This window comes from Gopherus flavomarginatus, chromosome 1 (genome assembly GCF_025201925.1).
Source record: "Gopherus flavomarginatus isolate rGopFla2 chromosome 1, rGopFla2.mat.asm, whole genome shotgun sequence".
Taxonomy (NCBI): domain Eukaryota; kingdom Metazoa; phylum Chordata; order Testudines; family Testudinidae; genus Gopherus; species Gopherus flavomarginatus.
In genome coordinates, this window is record NC_066617.1 from 364791691 (window position 1) to 364818330 (window position 26640).

General features: G+C 57.3%; 1 protein-coding gene across 2 annotated transcripts in view; it reads right to left on the bottom strand.

Moving 5' to 3' along the window:
* Positions 1-26640, bottom strand: part of PDE2A (phosphodiesterase 2A) — a 388143-nt gene that overhangs the window by 664 nt on the left and 360839 nt on the right. For both annotated transcript variants that reach the window (XM_050950923.1, XM_050951669.1), the window contains 17 exons: positions 26002-26113; positions 17703-17742; positions 15156-15219; positions 14166-14244; positions 13574-13751; positions 11487-11599; positions 10668-10745; positions 9977-10099; positions 9345-9415; positions 7097-7219; positions 6354-6441; positions 4597-4644; positions 4065-4139; positions 3185-3284; positions 2379-2491; positions 1538-1576; positions 908-1014 (listed from right to left, as the gene is read on the bottom strand). In XM_050950923.1, coding sequence (XP_050806880.1) covers positions 908-1014; positions 1538-1576; positions 2379-2491; positions 3185-3284; positions 4065-4139; positions 4597-4644; positions 6354-6441; positions 7097-7219; positions 9345-9415; positions 9977-10099; positions 10668-10745; positions 11487-11599; positions 13574-13751; positions 14166-14244; positions 15156-15219; positions 17703-17742; positions 26002-26113 — 1551 coding nt within the window. The remainder of the gene's footprint in view (positions 1-907; positions 1015-1537; positions 1577-2378; positions 2492-3184; positions 3285-4064; positions 4140-4596; positions 4645-6353; positions 6442-7096; positions 7220-9344; positions 9416-9976; positions 10100-10667; positions 10746-11486; positions 11600-13573; positions 13752-14165; positions 14245-15155; positions 15220-17702; positions 17743-26001; positions 26114-26640) is intronic.

A 26640-nucleotide genomic window follows, 5' to 3' on the forward strand; every position in this document is an offset into this window, starting at 1 on the left:
GCCCCTCTAGGCACCCGCTGGAGGCCTGAACTCGCTGCTCTTCTCTTCCAGCTGGAGATTATCTTAGAGCGGGGTGCACTGATGAGGTCCCCGTTCTGGGGGGGGACACACATCACCCACCAGAGAGTGCCCAGCGAGGCTCGTGCCGGGCTCTGTCTGCCCTGGAGCTAAGCAGCCCCTGCCAATGGAGGGTACCAGGGATCGCAGTGTGCTCTTCCTCAGGGTTAAACAGGATCTGATGGCCACAGCGTGCGTGTGTGTATGTGGGGGGTGTGCGTGTGTGTATGGGGGATGTGCGTGCGTTTGTATGTGGGGTATATGTGTGTGGTTAAAGAGGATCCAATGCCCAGGGCTGTCTGTGTGTGTTTGTGCGGGGGGGGGAGAGGGTTGGTTAAACAGTATCTGCTGCACAGGGCGGTGTGTGTGTAGGTGTGTGTATGTATGTAGAGTGTGTGTGTGTGGGGGGGGGTTTAAAGCAGATCTGGTGCCCAGGGCTGTGTGTGAGTATGTGTGTGGGCTCTGGGTGTGTGTGTGACAGGGCTGTGTGTGTGTGTGAGGGCTCTGGGTGTGTAAGTGAGGGCTGTGTGGGTGTGAGAAGGCTCTGTGTGTGTGTGGTGTGCGTGTGTGTGAGGGCTCTGTGGGTGTGTGGGTGTGTCAGGGCTGTGTATGTGTGCATGTTTGTGTGTGTGTGTGTGAGGGTTCTGTGGGTGTGTGTCAGCGCTGTGTGTGTGTAAGTGAGGGCTCTGTGGGTGTGTGCGTGTGAGAAGGCTCTGTGTGTGTGTGTGTACGTGTGTACGTGTGTGTGTGTGCGGCGTTGCTGAGCTCCAGGCAGCGGCTGCCTGTGTGGGCGCTGTCCCTGCGCTAAACCCTGCCCCCGCCCCCCGGCAGCCGGCCCCCGAGCACTCACTTGTAGATGGGCATGGCGATGTGCTCCATGAAGCTGATCTGCAGCTCGGGGATGTAGGCCTTCTCCCGGTCCATCATCTCCATGGGGCGGTTGCCCATGGCTTTCTCCTGCAGAGACAGGCAAAGCGGGCCTTGACCCTGCAGTCCCTGGCTTCATGCCTCCCAGCCCAGCTCCCTCCTGCCTCCTAGCCAGCAATCCCCGGCCCGCCTCACCCTGAGCCAGCCTGGGGCTGCTTTAGGCTCCTCTGGGAGCACACAGCCCCATGGATGGAGGGTGTAGAGGGCCAGCCGAAGATCTGGCTCTGCCTCCACCTGGCCTGTGTCCGGTGCCTCCTGGGGCCATCAGAGGGAGAGGCAGGCAGGTGATTCGGGTGGAGAGCCAGCACTGGGCTTTTTAAGGTGGCCTGAAGAGTCACAGCTGAGCCGAACCCAATCTTGTGGGTGGAGGGATCTTTGGACACGCCACCATCTGCCTGAAACAAGGGCATCAGACACCCTGGAGCGAGAGCCAACCCCTGCACCCTCTCGCTGGAGATGCAGCCCCTGGCCCGCAGCACGGGGTGGCCTGGGAACAAACGGCTGGAAGCCAAGCCCGACACACCAGCTGCCCCAGGGGGATTTATTCACGTACCAGATCTCCCTGGGAGAAGAACTCCTTGTAGATCAGCTCCTGTGAGGGAAAGGCCATGGATCAGAACCGCTCCACACTAGCTCCTTTATCCCCGGCTCTGCTCAGAGAGAGATGTGTCTGCCCACACAGTGCTGGGCACCTCCTGTGAGATGCAGGGCCTCTCAATCTCACTGGCATTGCTGGCATTTTAACAGATACGGCTCCAGCGATTCAAAGGGACGTGAGGAGGGTCTGCAGGGCTCGGAAGGGACGAGTCTCTGCTATGCAGCCCGCCTCACTGGGCCAGCGCACTCAGAGCAAGGTGACGAGCAGGCCAAAGGAGACTTCTCCTTATGCAATGCAGGTTTGACCGGTGGAACTCACTGCAGCAGGAAGCTCCCTGCGTCAGTCAAAAGCCTGCTAAGGGTCTGCCCGCTGACAGGACAGGGCGGCGATCTGACTGAGCACTCCCATGCTCAAAGCACAGGATGATTGCCTGCTGGGCGTGGGACGGAGCGCTCTTCACGGGGAGCGCTGCGCAGCTGGCTAGGGAAACGGTAGCACTTGCTTTGCCCGTCTCTCTGGTGCTAAGTGCTGGCCGCTAGGGGGAGCTGTACTGGAGCAGATGGACCTAATGTGTGATATTAGCACAGAGACTCGGATGCACCCCGGCTGTAGGTGGCAGCTCCTACCTGAGCACAGCAGCCTCCCCCCTTTACTCCTCCAGGGAGTGCTGGACCCCGGGGTACCAAATTTGAGTGCGACTGGGGGCACAGCCTCGGTAGTGACTTGAGCCCCCCTAGACTGGGCCCAGGCACCTACGCGGAAGAGGAGGGGCCAAGCTGGCCCCGCTCGTACTCACAGCGATCTTCCGGGTGGTTTTCCAGCCCTTGGTCTGGTCCGAGAGGTCGCAGGAGGTCATGAGCAGGCAGAGCAGCAGGCTGTGGTGCTGCTTGTTCTCCGGGTCGTAGCCCACTAGGCAGGGGAGGAAGAAGGACGGAAGCTGAGCCACCGGGCGCCAGCGGGTTAGATCTCGCGTCGCGCTCCCACAGTCCCAGCCTCGGGGCCGGCAGCTCCTCTCCCCAGGCGGCCCATTGCCAGATGGCTGGAGCCCGGCGCGCGCAGAGATGGAAACGCTCTGCCAAGCCGCTTACGCCCAGATGCTCCAAGGGAGTTAGGTGCCTAACTCTCCTTAGCATCAGGGGGAGTTAGGAGCCTTTGAGGCTGATGGGCCCTACTCTGGATTCCCCTGGGTTGGGCCCATTGCTGGGCTGGAGGTCTCCAGGGGCCGCTCCCAGGTGCCTGCGCGACACTCCCAGGTGCAACCCCGGCATTCAGGGGCCTTTGCACCCCAGGGGTCATTCAGGCCAGCGGTGCCCGGGCACAGTAAAGGAGCTGAGGAGTGGTAGCTGCGCCCCAGTAGTCAAACAGGAGCATTACAACCTGCCGATTTCAACTTCTGCTGCCATTTCTAAACCCAGGGCCCAAGATGTTTTCCTGTTCTAGCTGTAAATCCCACGGGAGCCCTCAGCTGGCTGCTGTCTACCCCCCTAGGGACAAGTTCCAGACTCCCGGCGCCGGGATCTGGGAGCGTTTGCTAGCGGCCAGTTTCACGTAGCAAATGCCTTTCACTCTCGCCAGTGCCGCCCGCGCCCCGGGGGCCTTTACCTTCCGCCATCTTCTGCAGGTCCTTGAAGATCCGCAAATGGTGAGCGAGATCCGTGGCCAGAATAATGTCCCTCATCAGATCCAGCATCCTTTGGTAATCCTGCAAGGCCAATCACACCGCCCCTGAGTGCCACGGGGCTCAGTGACCTCACACCACATGGCCTGATTGGCAGAAAGGTCAAGGGAGTCAGCCAAGGTCACCAAAGGACTCAGTGGCAGGACGGGGAATGGGACCAAGGAGACTCAAGTCCCCATCTCCTGTTCTAACCACTAGACCACGCTTCCTTCCACCTCGCAGCCCTGTGGCTTTTATTCAGTGGAGTTTGCGGCTGGGTCAGGGGCTTTGTTTAATCAGCGAGAGTTTCCCCTGGAAGCAGAAACCCTTTTCGGACTGAAGACTCCTCGGATCCAGGAGGAGGGAGGCATGGCTTGTCCAAACCTGGCTCAACGGGGCTTGCTGCAACTGGACAGGCGATTCGCCGAAGGAACCAAGGAGCGAAGTCTAGGCCAGCTAACACCTCTGGGAGAAGGGCTCTGTCTGGGACGTGGCTTCAGTGAGGTGCAGCGTGTGGCTGGCCCGTCTCACCTGGAGAGCAGGGCTCTATTCCTGAGGAGGCCCTTCAGGAAGTCTCAGCACGTGCCTAGAAGCCAATTGCACAGTGTAATCCGGTGCAGTCTGGCCCGGCTGGATCCGAGGGTCAGGAGATCTAGTGGGTCAGGAGGGGCCTTGGACACAGCAAAGAGGGGAATAGCCAGGCTTGTTTTGGGTCAGGAGCAAGGTGCATCGACGGAATGGGCTGTGGGGAGTCTAAGGCTGGACCAGCGGGGGGGCTGCACATCAGGAGTGAGGGGCACCAGCAGCGAGCTCCACCCCACTCACTTTGCGGGAGAAGTGGTCGAAGATGTTGCAGCCGTGGGTGTTCAGGATGGCAATGGCCTGTGCGAAGTGGTGTCTCTGCGGGGGAAACCGAGGCACGACAGGGAGGGCTGCATTAGTCAGAGGGCTCCACCAGGAGGCAGCACCCCCCCCCATTAGCACATGCACCCCCTACCTCACCCATAGGGACAAGAGGGGCAGGACTCCATGCGCCTTATGGCTAGGCTGTGGGGAACGTATGGAGGGGGCAGGCAGGGGCTTTCCCTGCTATTCCACCCCCCAGGCCTTGGGCTTTCCCTAAGCTGCCCTCTCTCCTTGTCCCCGGGTGAGGGAAGAGGTGGTGGGGGACTCCATGCCCATCTATCCATGGCCTCCACATCTGGGGCAGCCACCCTGCTCCGCTGCCACCCGAGGCTGAGAACTGCTGCAGTTGTTTCACTGGGAGCTAGGCAAGCAGCCGCCAGAGCCAGGCCCTGCGCCCTGAGTGCAGCAGGGCGCGGGAGCGAGGCAAGGCCCAGGGCAGAAGACGTCTTACCTCCATGACAGAGCCTTCGGAGCTGTAGAGCGCCGCCAGGACAGATTTCTGGAAGACAGAGTGGCACCAAGTGGGATCACCAGCCAGTGGCGGGTGAGGGCGTCCGTCTCACTGGAGCTTTAGGGTTAGTGGGGGCTGCAGCTGGGCAGGAGCCCCTCTGCCACGGCTCTGCCAGCCTCCCAGCTCGGCCCCAGGAGGGACCCAACTCTGGCGCTGGGGCTGGTGGGGTTTGGGACCAGAAGCCCATCTACAGGTGCAGGGGGCCGAGATCGGCTGCTTGTGTCACACAGGGGCCGCAAAGGGGGCGGGCATATTCCGTTATTATGGCTCACGGGCTGTATATTTCCTGCCCTGTCTCTCTGCTCACGGGGGGCTCAGTAGCAGGTCCTCTTCCCATTGTACGAGGTGAGACTGAGATCCGGCATCAGCTAGAGGCGCTGGCCCTTGTGTCTCCGGGGCTGGAAAGGATCCCACCCTCCAAACGGGAGGCCGGTCCCCCTGCGATGTAGGAGTGATCTCCTTGAACCTGCGCCAAGTGACTGGAGTGTATCCAGCCCCCCTGCCTCACAGCGGGGCTGGGAGCCAGAATCACAGGGGAGGGAGAATGAAAAACAAGCCGGTGAAAACGCCCCTGCAGCTCAGTCCCTGGCTGGGGGCAGGCTGGCTTTTGGCCCAAGGTCTGGGGCACGTAGGAGGAGCCAGCGATGGATGAAGCCACATGATCCCTCCAAGGGCTGGGCAGGTCCTAGGTGCTTGGCTCATGGCAGTTGCTGTGTTCCCTGCAACAGGGCTCCCCCTGCCCTGGAGGGGCTGTGGGGAAGTGAGGTCACCTCGTGTCACTTTACATTTTCCTTTGCTTAGCGACGTCGGCCTAATGTTCAGATTGAGGTCCCCGGGGCTTTGGTACTGCCACAAGGTGTCCTGGGAGCCGACCCCTCAGCAGCTTCATCTCCAGCCCTGGTGCCCAATGGATCTCCTGTAATCCCCTGGTCTCACCTGCAGATCTCCTGTAATCCCCCGGCCTCACCATCGGCTCTCCTGTAATCCCCCAGGCTCAAGGACAGATCTCCTATAATCTCCCAACCACACTATTGGATCTCCTGTAATCCCCCAGGCTCATGGGCAGATCTCTAATCCCCTGGTCTCACCGGCAGATCTCCTGTAATCCCCCGGCCTCACCATCGGCTCTCCTGTAATCCCCCAGGCTCAAGGACAGATCTCCTATAATCTCCCAACCACACTATTGGATCTCCTGTAATCCCCCAGGCTCATGGGCAGATCTCTAATCCCCTGATCTCACCGGCAGATCTCCTGTAATCCCCCGGCCTCACCATCGGCTCTCCTGTAATCCCCCAGGCTCAAGGGCAGATCTCCTGTAATCTCCCAATCTCACTATCGGATCTCCTGTAATCCCCTGGCCTCACTGTCAGATCTTCTGTAATCCCTTAGGCTCACCATTGGATCTCCTGTAATCCCCTGGCCTCACCATTGGATTTCCTGTAATTCCCCAGCCTTCCCAGCAGATCTCCTGGTCTCACTGGCAGATCTCCTGTACTCCCCTGACCTCACCATTGGATCTCCTGTAAACCCCGGCCTTTCAAATGGATCTCCTGTAAGCCACTGGCTTTCCCAACAGATCGGATCTCCTGTAACCCCCTGGCCTCACTGGCAGATCTCCTGTAATCCCCTGGGCTTCCCAGCAGATCTCCTGTAATATCCCAGGCTTGCTAACGGATCTCCTGTAACCCCGGCCTTACCGAAGCCACCTGGAAAGAGTTATTGGTGCCTCTGTGGTCCAGGTCGTGACACATGCAGGAGATGAACAAGGCGAAGATCTCAATGTCTCTGTGGAGAAAAGGACCTGCTGAATCACGGTGACAAGGGATGGGAGGGGCTCTCGGGGCAACACCTCCCTCTCTCGGGGGTCATCTCAGCCTGTTCTCTGCAGTGACCTCTCCCGGCTGACGGGACTTTGGCACCAGGGCCGTCCGAACTAGCCTCACTTCTGCAGCCTCAGGCAGGCAGCCTCATTCTGCCGCCAATGAAAGTGTGTGGGGGGTCCTCATTGAGCTCAATGGACTTACTCATGCCAGGTCCCTATAGGTGCAGGGATCACTTCGTGCACCCACTTCTGGGCTGGAACTGCAGGGATATTACAGTTTGGGATAGGAAATGAAGAGGAGCATTGCATTGTGGGAATTCAGTGTGGCAGTGTGGAATGGCCCAGGGCCAACCCCCTGACTCGTGCAACGTGCCGTGGGCAAGCGGCGAGTACCCATGTCCGCTGGTGCACCCTGGAGAGCGGCACAGCGCCCCCTAGCACCATGCCAGGGAACTGGGCTGATGGAGACTCGGGAGGAGAGCGCTGCCTGCTGAATCAGCTGGGCAGAGGGAGTGGTACAGATCGCTGAGCTGGGAGATCCACAGGCCAAGGGGCCGGGGTGCAGAGCCAGGGCAGGGGGAAGCTGGGTCTCTACAGGAGCTGTAACCATCCACCTACTCCAGGTATTTGACCAGCTCCAGGTTCTTGTAGAGCAGGTAGCAGAAGTGGGAGACGGAGAAGGCGTGCATCCAGTTGTGATAGGGCGGGTCCCGGTAGCCCTTCCTCACCATCAGGCAGAACCTGGCCGGAGCGAGGGAGAACGGGATAAGAATGCAGCTGCCCCCGGAGAGCTGGTGCTCGGCTCTGGCTGGCCACCCGTGCTCCAGGCAGAGAACACCTGGCAGGCTGCAGGGCAGGGCGCTTCCACCCTTGAACTGCCATGTCATAGACTCATAGGATTGGAAAAGACCTCAAGAGGTCGTCTACTCCAGTCCCCTGCACCCATGGCAGGGCTACATATTATCTAGCCCACCCCTGACAGGTGTTTGTCCAACCTGCTCTTAAAATCCCCCAATGACAGAGATCTTACAACCTCCCTGGGCAATTTATTCCAGTGCTTAACCACCCTGACAGTTAGGAAGTTTTTCCTAACGTCCAACCTAAACCGCCCTTGCTGCAATTTAAGCCTATTGCTTCTTGTCCTATCCTCAGAGGTTAAGGAAAACAGTTTTTCTTCCTCCTCCTTGTAACTTGAAAACTGTCAGCAATTGTCGTCCCCCCCGCATCCCCCAGTCTTCTCTTCATCAGACTAGACAAACCCATTTTTTCCCAATCTTCCCTCCAAGGTCATGTTTTCTAGACCTTGAATCATTTTTGTTGCTCTTCTCTGGACTTCCTCCAATTTGTCCACATCTTTCTTGAAATGTGATGCGCAGAACTGAACACAATATTCCAGTTGAGGCCAAATCAGTGCAGAGTAGAGCAGAAGAATTACCTCTCGTGTCTTGCTCGCAACACACCGGCTAATACATCCCAGAATGATGTTTGCTTTTTTTGCAACGGCGTTACACTGTTAACTCATATTTAGCTTGTGATTCACTGTGACCCCCAGATCCCTTTCCCCAGGACTCCTTCCTAGGCAGTCATTTCCTATTTTGTATGTCTGCAACTGATTGTTCCTTCCTAAGGGGAGCACTTTGCTTTTTTTCTTATTGAATTTCATCCTGTTTACATCAGACCATTTCGAATTTTAATCCTATCCTCCAAAGCACTTGCAACCCCTCCGAGCTTGGTATCATCTGCAGACTTTCTCAGTGTACTTTCTACGCCATTATCTAAATCATTGATGAAGATATTGCACAGAACCAGGCCCAGAACCGATCCCTGCAGGACCCCACTGGTTATGCCCTTCCAGGATGACTGTGAACCACTGATAACTACTCTCTGGGAACGGTTTTCCAACCAGTTATTCACCCACCTTATATTAGCCCCAGCTAGGTAGCATTTCCTTAGTTTGTTTAGGAGAAGGTCATGTGAGTGTGCACCTGTGAGCATGCGTGGATCTCTGTGTCCGTGCACCTGTGAGCGTGCGCGGATCTGTGTGTCCACGCACCTGTGAGCGTGTGCGGATCTGTGTGTCCACGCACCTGTGAGCGTGCGCAGACACGTGCGCGGATCTGTGTGTCCACGCACGAAATTCTGTGTCCGTGCACCTGTGAGCATGCATGAATTTCTGTGTCCATGCACCTGTGAGCGTGCGCAGATCTGTGTGTGCACCTGTGAGCGTGCATGGGCTCAGGTGGGAGCATGAGCTGGACGGGGCAGCTGTGTTTACACAGGGCTACACTGTTACTTCCTGGCCCTGACTCCTTTGGCTGGGGGCTACCAGTGCTTGCTAGTCTGTGGGCTGCCAGCCTCCTCCTGTACCCCCTGCCCTGCTCCACCCCCTTCCCAGTGGAGGATCTCAAAGCACACCATGCACATCACTCCATTAAGCCTCCCAGTGTCCCGGGGAGACAGGTCAGGATCCTTGGCCTCACTTTACAGATGGGCAGAGTGATGTGCCAGGGCCAGGAAGAGAACCCAGGAATCCTAGCTCCCAGCCCCCACCCCACCATTATTCGTTACCTGCACTGAGCCAGCTGCGTGCAGGTGCTTTGCTCTGCCCCACCCTGACGACCCCCCGGTCTCCGTAACATCCTTACGCCCGCCGAGCTGGACCTGCTGGGCCGAACGCCCTGCGGCTGCGCAACACGATGTCTGCAACCAGGTATTTCCTCTTCGCGAGCTCCAGCCCTTATACCTGGTACCGAAGTGCTGGGCAAGAGCGCCCCCTGCTGGCCACAACCTCCCCCGCCCCCCCCCGCCCCGGACGCTGCGCTCCCAGAGGAGCCGAGCCCCCGCGCCGAGCAGCGAGCGAGCCCACCTGGCTAGCGTCTGGCGATCCATTTTGTAGTTGTTAATGAAGTTCATGTCCTGCAGCATGCTCAGGATGGCCTGCGGAGGGAAAGGGAGCGGAGAGCTAGCTGAGATGCTGCTCCCGGGCGCGCCTGGCAGGGGGCTGGCGCTGAGGAGGCCAGGCTGGGAATGGAGAGAACCCCCCGCACCCCTTTCGGCGTTCCTTGGGGGCAGGAGTCACATACGCACAAACTCTGCCCCAAGCTGGCGCTGATGTGGGCACAGGGGCAGCTAGTGATGCCAGGAAATTGTATCTGCGCCTCGGACCCAAGGTGGGACTGGAGCACGGGGCACGCATGTTAAATAAAGGCGAATGCAGCTCCTAGGTGGACAGACGCCCCAAGCCAGGGCCGGATCCTAGCCGAAGCTGCCTCCGGTACCTACTTAGAGCCCATCACCGTAGCACTGGACACCTCCTGGATTTCTCCTAGCACCCCTCGGAGGTGGGACAGGGCTACAGACACTGGAGGCACAGAGTGATCCGCCCATGCAGGCCGTGGCAGACCCTCCCCTCAGGCACCCTAGGCTAGCCCCTAACCCCGGCTCATCCCCCTCTCGGGGACGGGCAGGACCCTCGCCACCGGCCCCAGGGGCACTGACCATGGGTGTGTCGTCCTCGGGCAGTGAGCGCGGCGTGTAGGTGAAATCGGCGAAGCGATAGTCGATGCTTTCCACGGGGCAGATCCCGTCGCTCAGCAGCTTTTTGTATTCCTCATCCGAGACCTGCAAGGGGAGCCCCAGGACAGGCTGTTAGTGTGCGGGGGGGGCCAAAGCTGGGGCCTGGTGGAGGAGCTGCAGATGCAGGCTGTGTTCAGCCAGGCATAGATGCCCGGTGCTGCCCTGACAGCCCCGTGCTGGGCTCCTCTGTCTGCCAGGTACAGCCTGGGCAGTGGCTGGGCTGGTGCCATGATCTGACCTGGAGGCAAGAGGGGTTCCCGCACCACGGCCCATGCTGCCCCCTGCCTCTCTGTGTGGGCCAGTTAGTGCCATCGGGGTAGTCAGTGCGCTGCTGACCCATCGAGGTAGTCAGAGGCTCTGAACCGGTTACACTGGGGCAAATTCAGAGTTTGCCCCTAAAATGCAGCCAGCTCTGGGGTGGAGCACAGCAGTAACGCTGAGTGTGAAGCAGCCTGTAGGCAGGGTAGCACAGACTGGCCCTCCGGGGGGAACTAGAAGGAAGATGAGCCAGACACCCACAATGTCACCCATCCTCACCCACGGCTTGGTACAGCTCCAGGGATGCGACAACCCCCACGTCCCCACTCCCTGGGGAGCCCCCCCACCCCCTGACCTTCATGTGGTACATCATCATTTCGTTGGCCACGTGGCTTCGGTACTGGGCTTCGTGGACCTTCTTGTAAAGCAGCGACTGGAGGGGAGGGAAAGAGAGGGAAAGAGAGGGTGGTCAGAGCCCTGGGTGGATGGGATCCTGCTGTCCTTGGCTCACCCGGGGCCTCAGCCCCCGCCCCGTGCGCTTAGCATGAGTTTTTCCAGGAGCTCAAGCCCTTCAATCTCCTTAGGCCTAAGGCATGCAGCACTGGGTGCGCCTGAGCTCCAGTCCCCTGCTCCCCTGACCTGAACTCACACACACATGGCCGGGCATCGCCTTCCACCTCTCCTTGGGTGCCGGGAGACCCGGCGTTATTTAAGGCTCCGCTTGTCACCTGTAACTACGTTCCCCTCTCCATGTACAGCTGAAATGTGGCTGCCTCTGGGGTGGAACCCGACAGACAGTGTGCAGCCACACAACAGCTTGGGACAGGAAGGGAAGAAGAGTCTGGTATCCAGCTGCAGGAGAAGTTAGGGAGGCTGAACACAGGCTAACCCCACTCTGTGCTGAGACAGCAGCCTGGAAAGCACCATACAGGGCAGGCGGTCTGCAAACATCAGGGTTCAGGGGGAAGGCAGATGCTGCTGGGGGGTCACTGGGTCCCCAGCCTTCCCCAACCCGCTGCATTCAGCTCTCTCCAGCGAAAGACCTGGGGAGCTTGGCAGCTTCGAAGGCTGGAGCTGAGACCGTGCCCGAGCCACTGAGAATCTGGCATGGGAATCCACCTCTCCTCCCCCCAGGTGCTGAACCCACCCACATGGGGCAGCCCCCCCTGCTTACGTGGGCGATGCTGATACCGCAGTAGATGGAGAAAGCCGTGGCCAGGTCCTCGTCAAACTTGCTGAACCAAGGCCCATTGATCTTGTTGACCAGCTCCGCCACCCCGATGACCTCTGGAAGAGCAGCGAGAGCCTAGTGTACAGACGTAACAACGCACAGGGAAACCCGGCCGCCGTGGACTCCCAGCATGGAGCCTGCCCATCCCTCCCACCTCGTGCTCCAGTGACCCACAATCCCCAGCACTGAGTGAGCAAGTTGAGTTGGGAGGAAAGGTCAAAGCCCTGCGTGAAGCCAGCAATGGGGTGCCTGGCCAGAGGGTGCGTCTCTGGGTGGGGCCCGGTGCATTATACAGGGGTTGGTGGGGACGCCAGTGCGGGGTTAAGCTAACCGGGTTGGGCGGGCGGAAATTGATTGGGGAGCGCCACTATCTGCACTGAGGATTCACTCCCCATGGCTGCTTGCAGACACTCTAAGGCCGCCAACAGGGATCGAACCGGGGACCTGCAGGGACTGAACTGGGGACCTTCAGAACCTGCCTCTCCCACACCGCCCAGCCAGCACTAGGCTGCCATAGGGGGGCTGGCACTAGAGGGCGACATGCGCCAGGTGTGGGGATAGCAGGACCCGGGTGGAGAGGCAGCAGGGACTGACCAGCTTCTAGCAATACTGGTGGGGGGTGTTTAACGGCAGCATCCAGGCCGCTCACACTGGGTGGTCTGACTCACCAATATCACAGAGACCTGAGGGCAGCCCTGTTGCCCTCCGGTCCCACAGGGGAAGGGCCGAGGCCGCCTGGCCACTCACAGGAGGGCCAGAGTGTGATCCCACTGCAGCGGGGGATGGAAGGTGTTAACATGGGGGCTGCCACTTGCCCCCCGGTGATAGTCACTGCCGGGCCGGGCCAGTGCACGGTGCCAGGCAGAAAGCCCTGTAGCCGGAAGCGCAAGGCCGAGTGGTTTCGTTCGGCGAAGGGCAGGAGTTCAGTGCATGGCGCCGAGGGTCACTTATCAACGTGACACCCCACAAAGGAGCAGCAGCTGGGCTTCCCCTGGGGACACGTGTGTCCACAAGCGTCTGAGCGGTGCCAGGGGACTCCCAAGCACCACCAAACCCACGTGCTGGGGCTCCTCCCAGCTGGAGATCTCAAAGCACTTAGGAACAGTTAAACCCAACAGTTAAGTTCCCGGTAAGATGGCTACATAGACATGGGCCAGAACCTCAGCTGGTGTGATGCAGCGTAGCTCTGCTGATGTCAATATTTGCCAGTTAACACCCACTGGAGATCAGGCCCAGAGGTTCTGACAGGTGGGGAAACTGAGGCACCAGCTGAGTGGTTTGCTAAGGGACTTGCAGTGGGTTGGTAATAGACTCGCTTGAATCCCAGCCCTGTGCATTAGCCATGAGCTCACTCTGCTGCCCAGGTACAATGGGCTGAGCATCAGGCTCCATCCAACCTTCAGGGTGCGGGACTGTCTTCCCAGGGGAAGGGCTGGGGTCTCCAATGCACGCGGCACTCAAACAAGACTCAGAGCAATTTAACTTCACTCCTCCCTTCTCACAGCCCACCCAGTGACAAGGGTCAGTTCCATGCTTGTTATCTGAGGAGTGGGGAAACTGAGGCACGGAGCTGTCACATGCCTTGTCCAAGATCACAGTGCCACGAGCAGGCCATAGGGGTCCTGCTACCACCACTAGAGTGGGGGGTCCCTCATCCTCAGCATCGGCAGCGAATTAATATAGAGGCTGCTTCTCGACCTTCTCTCCTTCCCTTTGTCTCCAGCTGCTCTGACCCCCATCACCAGGCTCCTCTTGGCTATGAGGAGTCAGGTGTCTGGCGGAGGCAGCTGGAGACATGGAGGAGTTGGCTGCACAGGGGCCTCCGATGGATCCCAGCTTGAGGAACGCTGCTGTAGGAGAACACATGGTCAGGAACTATGTCCTGGCGACCAAGCCAAGATCTGATGGGTCTTTGCCCTTGTGTGGCCTTTAGGGATGCGACATCGAGGGAGCTCTTTGCCCAAAGCCCGCATGCCCTGGCAGTGCCCGGGGAGCTGCACCCCAATGCCCAACGCTGCCCAGGATCTCACCATGGCTCTCATTCTTGATGGGGAAGCACAGGATGTTTCGGGTCCGGAAGCCGGTGCTGTCGTCCACCCCCCGGTAGAAGAGCGGGTGGGAATAGGCGTCTTTGATGTTGAGGATCTTCCCCGTCGTTGCCACGTGACCCGCGATGCCCTGATCCGCTGGGATGCGGATTTCATAGCTCTGAGGGACGGGATTGACCAAGATGTTGGCCCCATGCTGCCCATCTCCATCCAATCCCATCCTCCTGGGGCTCAAGGAACCACCTCCCATCCCCATCTCCTGGAATTTGGTCCCATCTCCCTACCTTGCACCCTGCCCCTTGCCACCTCCATCTCCAGCCTCCACCCAGCCTCCCTGTCCTGGCTGAGTTGCTATCTCCCAGCCCTCATGCAGCAGTGCTCTCGGCCTGGCCTCCGGCCCGAGCATGGAGACGGCTTTCCTCCTCGTGATCAGCCATCCCTGGTCTGGAGCGGGTGGCTCCAGCTGACCTCCTTGGCCTCACCTCGTCCTTGGGCCCACTCCATCCTCCTGGGCCTACTCTACTGCTCGCAGCTCCTCTGCTGGTGAGCCCCAGGCCCTCCCGGGAGGGCTTACCTCGTCATCCACCACGCCCCCGTCAAACACCTTGGCCACTAGCTCATGGCTGAACGTGTCCAGCAGGAAAACCGAGCATCTGCAAGAGACAACCAGCCGCTCAGCCAGATCTCCACAGCAACTGGGCAGCCTTGGCTGCCTGGCACCATCCAGTCCCAGGGCAAAGCCCATGGAGGGCAGCGGAACAGCTCCCAATGACTTCCCTCAGCCCACGGCCTCTGGCTAGCACATCTCCCCTTTGGATTCATTGACCCAATGCCCCACCATGAGACTAGGGATTCCCTTGATCCCAGCCTCTGTGGTCACTGGTGGTCCCGGGGCATGGGGTGTTAGCTCCGCAGTCCTGGCTACATTCCAGCTAGGTAACAACATTCAGCTTTCCTCAGTTTCCCTTCCGCACAAGGTGTTCTTCACCTCCTGTCCTAAACTACACTGTGCTGTTGGGCATTGAGAAGCAGCTGCCACATTCCACCCCAGAGGTGGCTGCATTTCAGTGGTGGACAGAAATCCCTTTGGATAGATGTGAAACACTCTGGGGTCATGTTGGATAAAATTAGCTGGTTTGCCAACAGCTGCATTGTGTTGGGTTGCCAACCCTCTGGGCTTGACCTGGAGTCTCCAGGAATTAAAGCTTAATCTTTAATTAAAGATTATGTCATGTAATTAAATCTCCAGGAAAACATCCAAACAAAATTGGCAACCCTATATGGGCGGCACATTCCTCTACCCTGGTCCCTTCCTGTGGCTTTTCTCATGGATAGGGGATGATCTAGCCCTCTGCACTCAAAACGAACTGGGAAATTAAGACATTTAAACTCTACTTCCCATTATATTTACAAATGCAGACGCCTGAGAAGGAGAAAATTAAGATTGGAAGTGTGTAACCTTAACTGTGCCCCCCTGGGTCATGTAACCTTAACTCTGCCCCACAAGCCATGAAACCTTAACTCCAGCCCCCAGGACACATACACAGAGCAGCTGCTCACTCACATTTCAGCGTTGCTGAGATTTCGGGCTTCTGTGATGATCTCCTGGAGCAGCACTGACACGTCATCTGTGGGGGAAAAGCAGATGGTTTGGCAGCTCAGACCAGGCCCAGGCAGGGCGGGCAGGGGCAGGGCAGCTCTGGGAACTGGCGAGGGGACACAGAGCCCCTCACCTGTAGGCCAGAGCCCCCTGACGCTGACCAAGAGGCCTCTTTAAGGGACAGCTCTGTGACCAGAGCTAGTGGCCTCAGGTCGTGACACATGGGTGTGAAACCCCAAAGCAGGAGCTATGGGGTTAGTCGAAGGTCCTGCCCCATACCCAAGCCCATTGTGAGGATGCCAGGCTGTGGCTCTGTAGTCTGAACATGTCACGGTTCTATTCCCAGCCCCAAGGCCAGCTCCCTCCACAGCGAGTCACTGCTGTGCCCTGTGCCTCAGTTTCCCCATCGGTACCGGGGACAGTGCCTCTTACTTACTCTGCAGGCAGGCTGGGAGGCTTGGTGAGATGCTCAGGGGTGAAGGAGGGCCAGATTCTGTGAGAACAGGAGCTAGCCCTTGGCACCGCTATACAGCCCTGATGCCCTGACTCCATCCCCAGGCCTCTGGACACACGGACGTGGCTATTTGCCTCATGGCTGCTTGAGCACCCAGCCAGAGGAGCACTAGGTGCCGCCAGCCCTCCCCGGTCAAGCGCCCCGGCAGGCTTCGCCCAGGCCCAGCTGTCAGGCAGTCATTTATCACAGCCTCACACGGCCGGCGTCTCTGCCGGAGCTGGCTCTGGGGGCTGGGCATGGGCCGCTCCAACAAGCCCTGCTCTTTGTGGGAGCGTGTGCATGTGGCAATCCGGCTCGGCCTTATCCTCATCGCCTGTGTGTACAGCCACATCCCGCCGCGCCTTGCGGGTCCCACCGGCCTCGGAGAGGAGCTAAGTGAGGATGCCTGGGAGCACACAGCAAACTGGGGGCAGACGTGCGAAGGCTGGACGGGGGGGGCGGGCACGCCAGCCTGCAAAGCAGCTAACTAGCTGGAGGCCTAATGGTTAGACGCTAGCCTGTGACTGGGCACTTCAGACTTCACCCTCCCCTTCGTTACAATGCAAATCGGGCCTGATTCGTGAAGCACAGAGGCGGTGGCCAGCGCTTCCAGCCTGTTGCAGAGCTTGGGGCTGGCCGTGCAGTCAGGAGCAGGGCAGAGCCGACCCTTGCCTACCCGGATATTTAATGCTGGGCAGGCGGAGGGCTGGTGACACAGAGACGGGGCTGAACTCCTCCCAGGGCAGCCTACGCAGAGTCCTCTCAGCTGGACACACTGCCCCAGTGCTGGGTGAGTCCCTGACCGCCACCACCTGGGGAACGCAGGGCATGCTGCAGCGGAGCTCGGCCAGCGGCCCTGGGCCAGGGCCTGCCTTCTGTGCCCCCAGAGACGATAAATAAAGCCTCAGAGCAGAGGGCCAGGAAGAGGTGTCAAGGGGTTGTGACCCACGCATACGGCTAAATGGGGGATCAGGGCCCAGCTAGAGAGGAGCGTCCCTGTAGAGAGAAGCCAGCGACCACGTAACCCCTTAGTGGATACAACTCAAGCAGTGATTTCTACCCCCCACACCCCACCAGCCAACGGGAAGACACCCCATGTACAGGGTGTGTGTGTGTGTACAGGGGAATCTGTGTGTGTGTGTGTGTGTGTATGTGTTACAGGGGGATGTGTGTGTGTGTGTGTGTGTGTGTGACAGGGGGATGTGTGTGTGTGTGTATGTGTGACGGGGATGTGTGTGTATGTACAGGGGGATGTGTGTGCAGGTGTGTGTGTACAGGGTGTGTGTGTGTGTACAGGGGAATCTGTGTGTGTATGTGTGACAGGGGTGTGTGTGTGTGTGTGTGTGTGTGTGTGTGTGTGTGTGTGTCAGGGGTGTGTGTGTGTGTATGTGTGACAGGGGGATGTGTGTGTATGTACAGGGGGATGTGTGTACAGGTGTGTGTGTACAGGGGAATCTGTGTGTGTGTGTGTGTGTACAGGGGGATGTGTGTGTGTGTGTGTGTGTGTGTGTGTGTGTGTGTGTGACAGGGGGATGTGTGTGTGTGTGTGTGTATGTGTGACAGGGGGATGTGTGTGTATGTACAGGGGGATGTGTGTATAGGTGTGTGTGTGTGTGTACAGGGTGTGTGTGTGTGTACAGGGAGACGTGTGTGTGTGTGTGTGTGTGTGTGAGAGCAAGAGATGCTGCCCTCTAGTGACTGCTCTGCTGAGAGGATAAGGACCAACCATTGCTACCAGCTACAGCTGCTCCGTTAGCTCAAGCCCTGGGAGCCGTATTTGGGAGCTGACAGGACAGGGCCGTCAGCCCTCGCTGTGTGATGCATGCAGAGAGGCTGCCATGGATTTGCCATAGGGGCCCGTGTCCACAAGGAATGTGGCTTCCCAGCAGACCCCCAGCCTGGCCCCACCAAACCTGGCCCGGCTGAATGCACAGACCTAGAGACGAACGCCCAGGCAGCCCAGCAGTGAGTCAGGCGCTAGCTGTACAGTGCCTCTAGGAACAGAAAAAGCCACTTACCCAAGTGCGTAAACAGGTTCTTAGCCACTTGCAGGAGTGCCTGTGGTGGGGAAGGGAAAGCTGGTTATCTGAGTTCATTACTGGAGTTAATTAGACAAGTCTGCTCCTCTCCCCCACCCCGGGCTCAAGACCAGTCACCAGCCAAAGCTCATTTCCGTCTTCTTGCCTGTGATCTCCGCAGTCTGCTATAAATCCCCACGTTTCTGCCTAATTAGCCCTCATTATCTCCCACAAGCACCTGACACCCCCTGGCTCAGGGAGGGACAGATGGATGACGATCGGCAGCAGGAACACAGACAGGAAGAGGGCCTGAGCGCTGGGTGTACAGAGAGCCACGATGAGCAGGATCACTCCCAGGCTGCTGCCTTCAGCTCAGCGTTGTTAAGACAGCAGCAGAGATCAGGGCCCTACCGTGCTAGGTGCTGCACGTACACAGAGCGAGAGCCAGTCCCTGCCCCGGGGAGCTTACAGTCTATACAAAGGGTGGGAGGGGAAACTAAGGCACAGAGAGGGAACAGTGGCAAAGCTAGAAATGGAATCCAGGTCTCCTGACCCCGCCCCCTGCCATCCAGTGATCTAGCCACTAGGTCACACCATCTCCCTCACAGGGCATTCCAGGGAGTACAAGAGAAATGCTCAGAGGGACTAGGGGAGAGGAGGGCAGGATGACGTGGAGGTGACAGAACAGAGACCCTGTCCAAGGGGTACAAGCTTTGTGTCCTACTGGTGAGGGAAGTCACTGCTTTAACCCCAACCCTGCTCTATTGGTGGGCTGGTTCCCCTTGCAGCCCCCATTAAAACCATCAAATGGTTTCTAAACATCTCTGGCCTCCCATTAATTCCCCCCTCACATACACACACACACACACCCTGCCCCCACCCCTTGCCCTGGGAGCAGCGGCCACCCCTCAAGGCAGGAATCACTTCCTCTCTGGGAGAGACTTCGCCTCTGTCAGGCATTAGGCCCAACAGGTGAAGTTATTTCCTGGTCCCCAGTACAATGCCAAGGCTACACCCCATAGCGCCACCGGAGGGTGCCCCAAGCACGAGGCTGAAGGAGAGGCCCATGACCGTTCGAGTGTGAGATGGTGTGGTGGGGAGTTTGCAGCAAGCCACATCTGATGCTGTCAAGGAGACAGCATGGGTCGGCCTGGCTGAGCATGCGAAGGAGAATGCATCAGCGTGTGCAAGCGACTGCACAGGGGCGTAACCAACACCAGCCCGTGTGACTGTGTGAGATCCCAGGTGTGTCAGTGTGCAAACACACAAGGATATCCGCCTGTGCAAGGCAGTGTGTCACCACGGGCGTGCCAGTGTACACCTGGGTGTGCCAGCGGATGCGTGTGCAGCCAGATGCTATTGCATGCAATAGTGTGAGGCGTGTACGTGCATGTGACCCAGCGCTCGTGTGTGCATGCACGAGGGTGCCTGGGTGTGTTCACTAACCCTGAACAGGAGCATATCCAAGCCCCCGGGAAGCAGGGTGGGTGCAGAACGGGGCGGGAAACAGTTTTCCCAGCCTGGAAACATTTTCCAGAGTTTGCAAGTTTTCACTTGACTGTGGACAAAAAGTCAGATTCGAACATTTTTGCAAATCAAAACACCAAAAATGTTTCGGCTTCGGCCAATCCCAGCAGTTCCTTTCGCTCAGTTGGAAGGAACTGTTTCCTTCGGATTGCAATGGTTTCCTCTTTAACCTTTTCTCAGTCGAATGAGCTCCAATGTTAAAGCAGAAAGCCGGGCAACTGGACCATTTGGTTTTGAAAATGTGGAAACAAAACATTTTGACAATTTCAGAATTTTTTTTCCCCAAACTTGTTGCCAGCTGGGAGATTCGCCAACACAGACCTGGTTTCCTGAACAGTTTTGAGCATCCTTCAATGAAAATAACAGTTTGCCAAAAAGTTCCTGAGCAGCCACTAGGGGGCAGCGTTACACACACAGTCCTTACCCTCCTAGAACCCCAGCTTTGGAAGTCTGTTACACGTGGGGACGAGTGGCCACTCCCCAGCCCCAGCAAAACTGAGACCCTAACCCAGCCCCCTCCCATCCCATTCTGGGGCAGCGCCATCTCTCTGCCCAGGGATCACCGGGGGCCGGTGTTATTATTAAACACCTCTGAGCAAAGAAATCACCTCTTGGGGAGGTGGAAGTATGAACACTGGTTAAATCCTCCCTTTAGGTGCCTGCTGAGATGAGAAAGAGTGACTGCATCCTGGCAAGCATGCCTCTGCACCGGTCGCTCTGTGTAATGGCTGGTGCTGGGCACTCGCTGCATAATCTGCCTCCATAAGTGCCTGCTTCCCATTTAAAGCACTGGACAAGGTCTCCAAAGATCTGGGTTTAATCCCTGGCCCTGCTACTGACCAGAGACGAGTCACTTTATTGCTGTGCCTCAGTTTCCCATCTGTAAACTGGGGCTGACAATTGTGTCTTGTCAGCTCCCAAGGGCAGGGACTGTCTCTTACAACGTGTCCAAGCAGCACCTGGCACAGTGGGGACCCAGTTTGATCTGGGCTGGTTGGACTGCTGATCCTTGGATCTGTTCCAAGCAGATACCTCCTTCTCGCTTCACTCCCCTTAATGCCCAAAGAGGGTGGTGCCTGAAAGGACTTGAGCCTGTCCAAGCATTAGCTCTGAGCCCTTCCAATAGTCAGCGTGTGCAGCTCTGCCTCCCTGTGGAAATGGGGTGATGCTGGCAAAGCAGCTTGGCACTAACGTCACATAGCAAGATGCTTCGGGGCAACTAGGCAGCTTTAGTCTTGTGGGACGCTGATACGGAATCAGCCCTGCTGACGTGTGTATGGACCACTGCTCCCCGCTAGCTGGTGCCGATATGCATATGGACCGCTGCCCCCCTCCACTGGGTAGTGCCAACGTGCGTATGGACCGTTGATCCCCGTTGGATGGTGCCGACGTGCATAGGGACCGCTGCTCCCCACTGGATGGTGCCGAAGGGCAGAGGGACTGCTGCTCCCTGCTCATAGACTCATAGACTCTAGGACTGGAAGGGACCTCGAGAGGTCATCGAGTCCAGTCCCCTGCCCTCATGGCAGGACCAAACACTATCTAGACCATCCCTGATAGACATTTATCTAACCTACTCTTAAATATCTCCAGAGATGGAGATTCCACAACTTCCCTAGGCAATCTATTCCAGTGTTTAACTACCCTGACAGTTAGGAACTTTTTCCTAATGTCCAACCTAAATCTCCCTTGCTGCAGTTTAAGCCCATTGCTTCTTGTTCTATCATTGGAGGCTAAGGTGAACAAGTTTTCTCCCTCCTCCTGAAGACACCCTTTTAGATACCTGAAAACTGCTATCATGTCCCCTATCAGTCTTCTCTTTTCCAAACTAAATAAACCCAATTCCTTCAGCCTTCCTTCATAGGTCATGTTCTCAAGACCTTTAATCATTCTTGTTGCTCTTCTCTGGACCCTCTCCAGTTTCTCCACATGTAAGCAGAGTCAGGATAAGCTCTACCCTGACATCTGGTGGAAAGAATGTCAGAGAGTTTATTTGCATAGACACGCCTACCCTATCCCAGATTGCTGAGCGGTGGGACTGCTTGGTGACAAATGACTCACCCTCAGTTGGGTGGTACTTGCTAGACAAGGGTCATGGGTTCCAAAACCCAGTGAAGTAGAGAGGCTGGGGACAGGTATCTGTGCCTGGTGGTGCAGGCTCCTTGTGGAGCCAGAAGCACCAGTTGCACCCCCTCCTCTCTCCACTGTGGAATGTCAGAGTTGATTTTTTTATTCCCTCAAGAATCTAAATACAGGTTGCTGAGCTGAACTCACTTTGGGCTAATGGTGCACTCGCACTGGGGCTCCCCCACTAAGAGCTGAGATCACTAAGAGTTGAAATCACAAAAAAGCTGAAATGACTGAGCTGAGAGCACTGAGTACTGTGCTAGCTAGTGGGGGAGCCTGAAGATATGCTGTGGAACAGAGCAGCTGGCGGAGTGGAGCAGTTGCGGGGACGGCTGGAGCGGATCACGGGACAGCTGGTGGCAGCAGAGCGGCTGGCAGAGCGGAGTAGCTGTGGGACGGGTGGAGCGGCCCACAGAGTGAGCGGAGCCGAGCAGTTTTGCAGAGCAGCTCATGGAGCAGAGCAGCTGGTGGAGCGGAGCAGTTCCTGAGGACGGCTGGAGGAGCAGAGTGGAGCAGCTGGTAAAGCGGAGCAGTTCGTGGAGAAGGCGGAAGCAGAACCCACGGAGAGGCAGGGCAGTTGGCCCTGGACCACGTAAGGTGTCCCTTTCTACCCAGGCTGGGGGGAGGGACCTCTACAGATAGACTCTCGAACTCTGGGGTGGCATTGACCAGAGACTTTTGGGTTGTTGGACTTTGGGGTGATTGGACTTAAAACCCTAAGCGGAAAAAGGACAGTGCCAAACGTACTTGGAGGTGGGTTTTTGTTTATGGTTTGTGTTATAACCCTGTTTGTGGTGTTTCTCCAATGGGATGCCGCATTGATTCCTTCCTTTATTAAAAAAGATTTTGCTACACTCAGACTCCGTGCTTGCGAGAGGGGAAGTATTGCCTCCTAGAGGCGCCCAGGGGGGTGTGGTATGTGAGTGTCCCAGGTCACTGGGTGGGGGCTCGAGCCGGTTATGCATTGTGTTACTGAAACGGAACCCCTGGATACTGAACCCGGCCCTTGTTGCTGCCAACTAGAGGGGCAGAAGGGTTACACACATCTTTCTTGAAATGCGGTGCCCAGAACTGGACACAATACTCCAGTTGAGGCCTAACCAGTGCAGAGTAGAGCGGAAGAATGACTTCTCGTGTCTTGTTTACAACACACCTGTTAATGCATCCCAGAATCACGGTTGCTTTTTTTGCAACAGTATCACACTGTTGACTCATATTTAGCTTGTGGTCCACTATGACCCCTAGATCTCTTTCTGCCATACTCCTTCCTAGACAGTCTCTTCTCATTCTGTATGTGTGAAACTGATTCTTCCTTCCTAAGTGGAGCACTTTGCATTTGACTTCATTGAACTTCATCCTGTTTACCTCAGACCATTTCTCCAATTTGTCCAGATCATTTTGAATTTTGACCCTGTCCTCCAAAGCAGCTGCAATCCCTCGCTGTTTGGTATCGTCTGCAAACTTAATAAGCGTACTTTCTATGCCAACATCTAAGTCGTTGATGAAGATATTGAACAGAGCCGGTCCCAAAACAGACCCCTGCGGAACCCCACTTGTTATACCTTTCCAGCAGGATTGGGAGCCATTAATAACTACTCTCTGAGTACGGTTATCCAGCCAGTTATGCACCCATCTTATAGTAGCCCCATCTAAATTGTATTTGCCTAGTTTATCAATAAGGATATCATGCGAGACCGTATCAAATGCCTTACTAAAGTCTAGGTATACCACATCCACCGCTTCTCCCTTATCCACAAGACTAGTTATCCTATCAAAGAAAGCTATCAGATTGCTTTGACACGATTTGTTCTTTACAAATCCTTGCTGGCTATTCCCTATCACCTTACCACCTTCCAAGTGTTTGCAGATGATTTCTTTAATTACTTGCTCCATTATCTTCCCTGGCACAGAAGTTAAACTAACTGGTCTGTAGTTTCTTGGGTTGTTTTTATTTCTCTTCTTATAGATGGGCACTATATTTGCCCTTTTCCAGTCTTCTGGAATCTCTCCCGTCTCCCATGACTTTCCAAAGATAATAGCTAGAGGCTCAGATACCTCCTCTATTAACTCCTTGAGTATTCTAGGATGCATTTCATCAGGCACTGGTGACTTGCAGGCATCTAACTTTTCTAAGTGATTTTTAACGTGCTCTTTTTTTATTTTATCTTCTAAACCTACCCTCTTCCCATAAGCATTCACTATATTAGACATTCCTTCAGACTTCTCAGTGAAGACCGAAACAAAGAAGTCATTAAGCATCTCTGCCATTTCCAATTTTCCTGTTACTGTTTCTCCCTCCTCACTGAGCAGTGGGCCTGCCCTGTCCTTGGTCTTCCTCTTGCTTCTAATGTATTGATAAAAAGTCTTCTTGTTTCCCTTTATTCCCCAGCTAGTTGCTGGATGGTGCCGACATGCGTATGGACCCCGCCATGATGCCTATGTGCGCATGCCCCGTGCTTGATGGTGCTGAAGTGTGTATTCACCACTGTTGCTGTGGCTAGGACGGGTCACACTCTAATGGCTGGGGTCCTGAGCAGAGAGCTAAGCCCCACCACTCCCAGTAAGAAAAGGAGATTCTCCTCTAGCTCATGTTGTCCAAGGTCTGTGTTTTACTGCCCGCGTAGGACGCTTCAGGGGATCCCCGCATGTGGCCAGTGAGCCATTGTAAACATACCTCAGCGCCATGGGCCTCCAGACAAGGGTGTTGGCAGGGCATCCCCCATGTTCTCTGCATCTCTGTGGGCAGAGCAAAGCACCTGCCGGCCGGCCTGCCCCTACCAGCTCTGGGTCATCTCCCAGGGCATTAGCGATTCGGATCCACATGTCCCATTTAGCCAAGCACGGCAGCGTGGGTGGGCTCTTGAACTCGCCCCTCCCAGCCTGATTAGAGCCGTCAGAGCAGCAGGCCGTGGCGGGCTTGGGAGCTGACTGACAGGCGATGTAATTAGCAGTGTGATGGGCACCATGACGGGGGAGGGGTGGGAGGGCTGCAGAGAGTGGAACTGACTCATTTCTATCTGGCACCAAGCCGTGATGGAGCTGATGAGCCTGTCTGGGGCTAGGGTTGCCAGGTGTCCAGTTTTCAACTGGAACGCCCAGTCGAAAAGGGACCCTGGCAGTGCCAGTCAGCACTGCTCACCGAGCCTTTAAAAATCTGGTTGGTGCGGGGCTCGCAGGCTCCCTGCCTGGCTCCGCACAGCGCCCAGATGTGTCTGGCATGTCCCTCTGGCTCCTAGGCATAGGGGCAGCCACAGGGGCTCAATGCACTGCCCCTGCCCTGAGAACCGGCTCCGCAGCTCCCATTGGCTGGGAACCGCGGCCAATGGGAGCTGCGGGGGCAGTGCCTGTGGATGGGGGCAGCGCGCAGAGCCCCCTGGCTGCCCCTTTGCTTGGGAGCTGCAGGGATGGGATGCCACTTCAAGGAGCCACCTGAGGTAAGCATCACCCAGAGCCTGTGTCCCTCATGCTCTCCTGTGCCCCAAACCCCTGCCTCATCTCAGAGCCCCCTCGTGCACCCCAAACCCCTCATCCCAGGCCCCACTCCAGAGCCAACACCTCCAGCTGGAGCCCTCAACCCCTCCCACACCCCAACCCCCTGCCCCAGCCCAGTGAAAATGAGCGAGGGAGTGAGGGTGGGAGAGAGCGAGTGATAGAGGGAGGAGGTCAGGGTGAGCAGGGACGGCGCCTCGGAGAAGGGGCGGGCATGGAGGGGCAATGGTGTTTGGTTTTCTGTGATTAGAAAGTTGGCAACCCCAGCCAGGATGGATCTGGATGGGAAGGGTGACACTAGCAGAGGAAAGCACCAAGTGGCCTGGCACAGCACAGAGACCCGGGCAGGGGGCAGGGCAGAGGGGGTCAGACAGGTGCTGAGGGGCTGGATTTCCTTGCCGTTTAGGATCAGACTTGAGCTCTGAGGGCAGCTCCTGGTTCTACCCTGGATGCACTGTCGCTTCATCCACAGTTCCCCCAGCTGGAACCTGGGGGCGAGGCTTCTCTATCTCACAGGTAGAACTTTAAGCCATCCATGACGGCAAGGTGCTTAGCTATGGCCAAGGAAAGTGTACAGATAACTGAGGTACACACGTAGGTAACCCCACATGCCCAGACATGGGAAGCTCCTGATCTGGGGATGGGGATCCCCCTAAAATGTGTGGGACTGGACCTGCCTTTCCTGGCCTACAGGATAATCAGCTCTGAGTTCACCCGGAGACCTGTGAAACATCCTCCCAACAGCAGTGACCTGCTCTCCACTCTGGCCTCCGGAAGAGGGGGCCTTCCCTCCTCGCACGCTTTTCCAGAGGGGATTCTGGTTTCAGAGACCCCTCCTCGGGATAGCAGGCCTCTCTAGGAGCTGCCCAACCCAGCAGATAAGGGCCAGCTGCTGCTACCAGCCGGCCAAGTTTCCTCCCTTAGCTGAAGTTGTCGAGGCCTGTGCTGTGGAGCTCAAAGCCCAGTGCTGCGATGACCTGGCACCTCCACTCGATGCCCCATGGCTCTCCGAGGAGCACGAACGCTCAGTCCAGCCCCTGATCCCCACCGAAAAGCGGACGTAGCCAGCTGCTCCCACTCTCATATACACTGGTGCATGGCCCAGCCTGTTACACCCTGCAGCCATGTGTAATGACCGAGCGAGCTGCCCCCTTACCTGGCACTCGCACTTCAGTTTCTGCTCCTTCTGGAAGGCCAGCGTGCTGGTCAGGACAGTGGAGGTGTAGCAGAAGCAGTGCTGGATTCTGTGCTCGTCGGCCTCCGTGTAGCTGAGGCGAGAAGAGCGGCACTGTCAGAACAGGGCCGGCGCGCAACAGCTCCTGCGGCCAGCGCTGCTCAGCCAGGCAGCCTGCCGGTGCTGCCTGTCCAGAGGAGATCCACCTCACTGACATGCAGCCACCTCTGGGGCAGGACATGGCAGCTATTCCCCAGTGCACCGCACATTCCTCTCCTCTCTCCTGGACTATTGCAATGCACTGCTCCGAGGCCCAGCTCCCTTGGCCCAGCACTGCCCTGCCTCAGTTTCCCCAGCTGTAGGACAGGAATGAGGCAACTGACACACCTCGCAGCAGGGTCGGGGTGAGGATTACTACAGGCCTCGGGTCAGGTCAGCCGGGATTTGCCCTCATGTGCTCCTGTCCCCTTCCCAAAACCCTCTCAAACGGGCGGTGCTGACCTCGCCCATGAAACGGTGGCAAGGCACTGGCAGGGTCAGGGAAGGAGGACTCAGGGCAGCTGAACGAGATAAGCTTGGCGAAGGCTGAGCTGAGCCGGTCATGCCACCAGCCAACCAAGC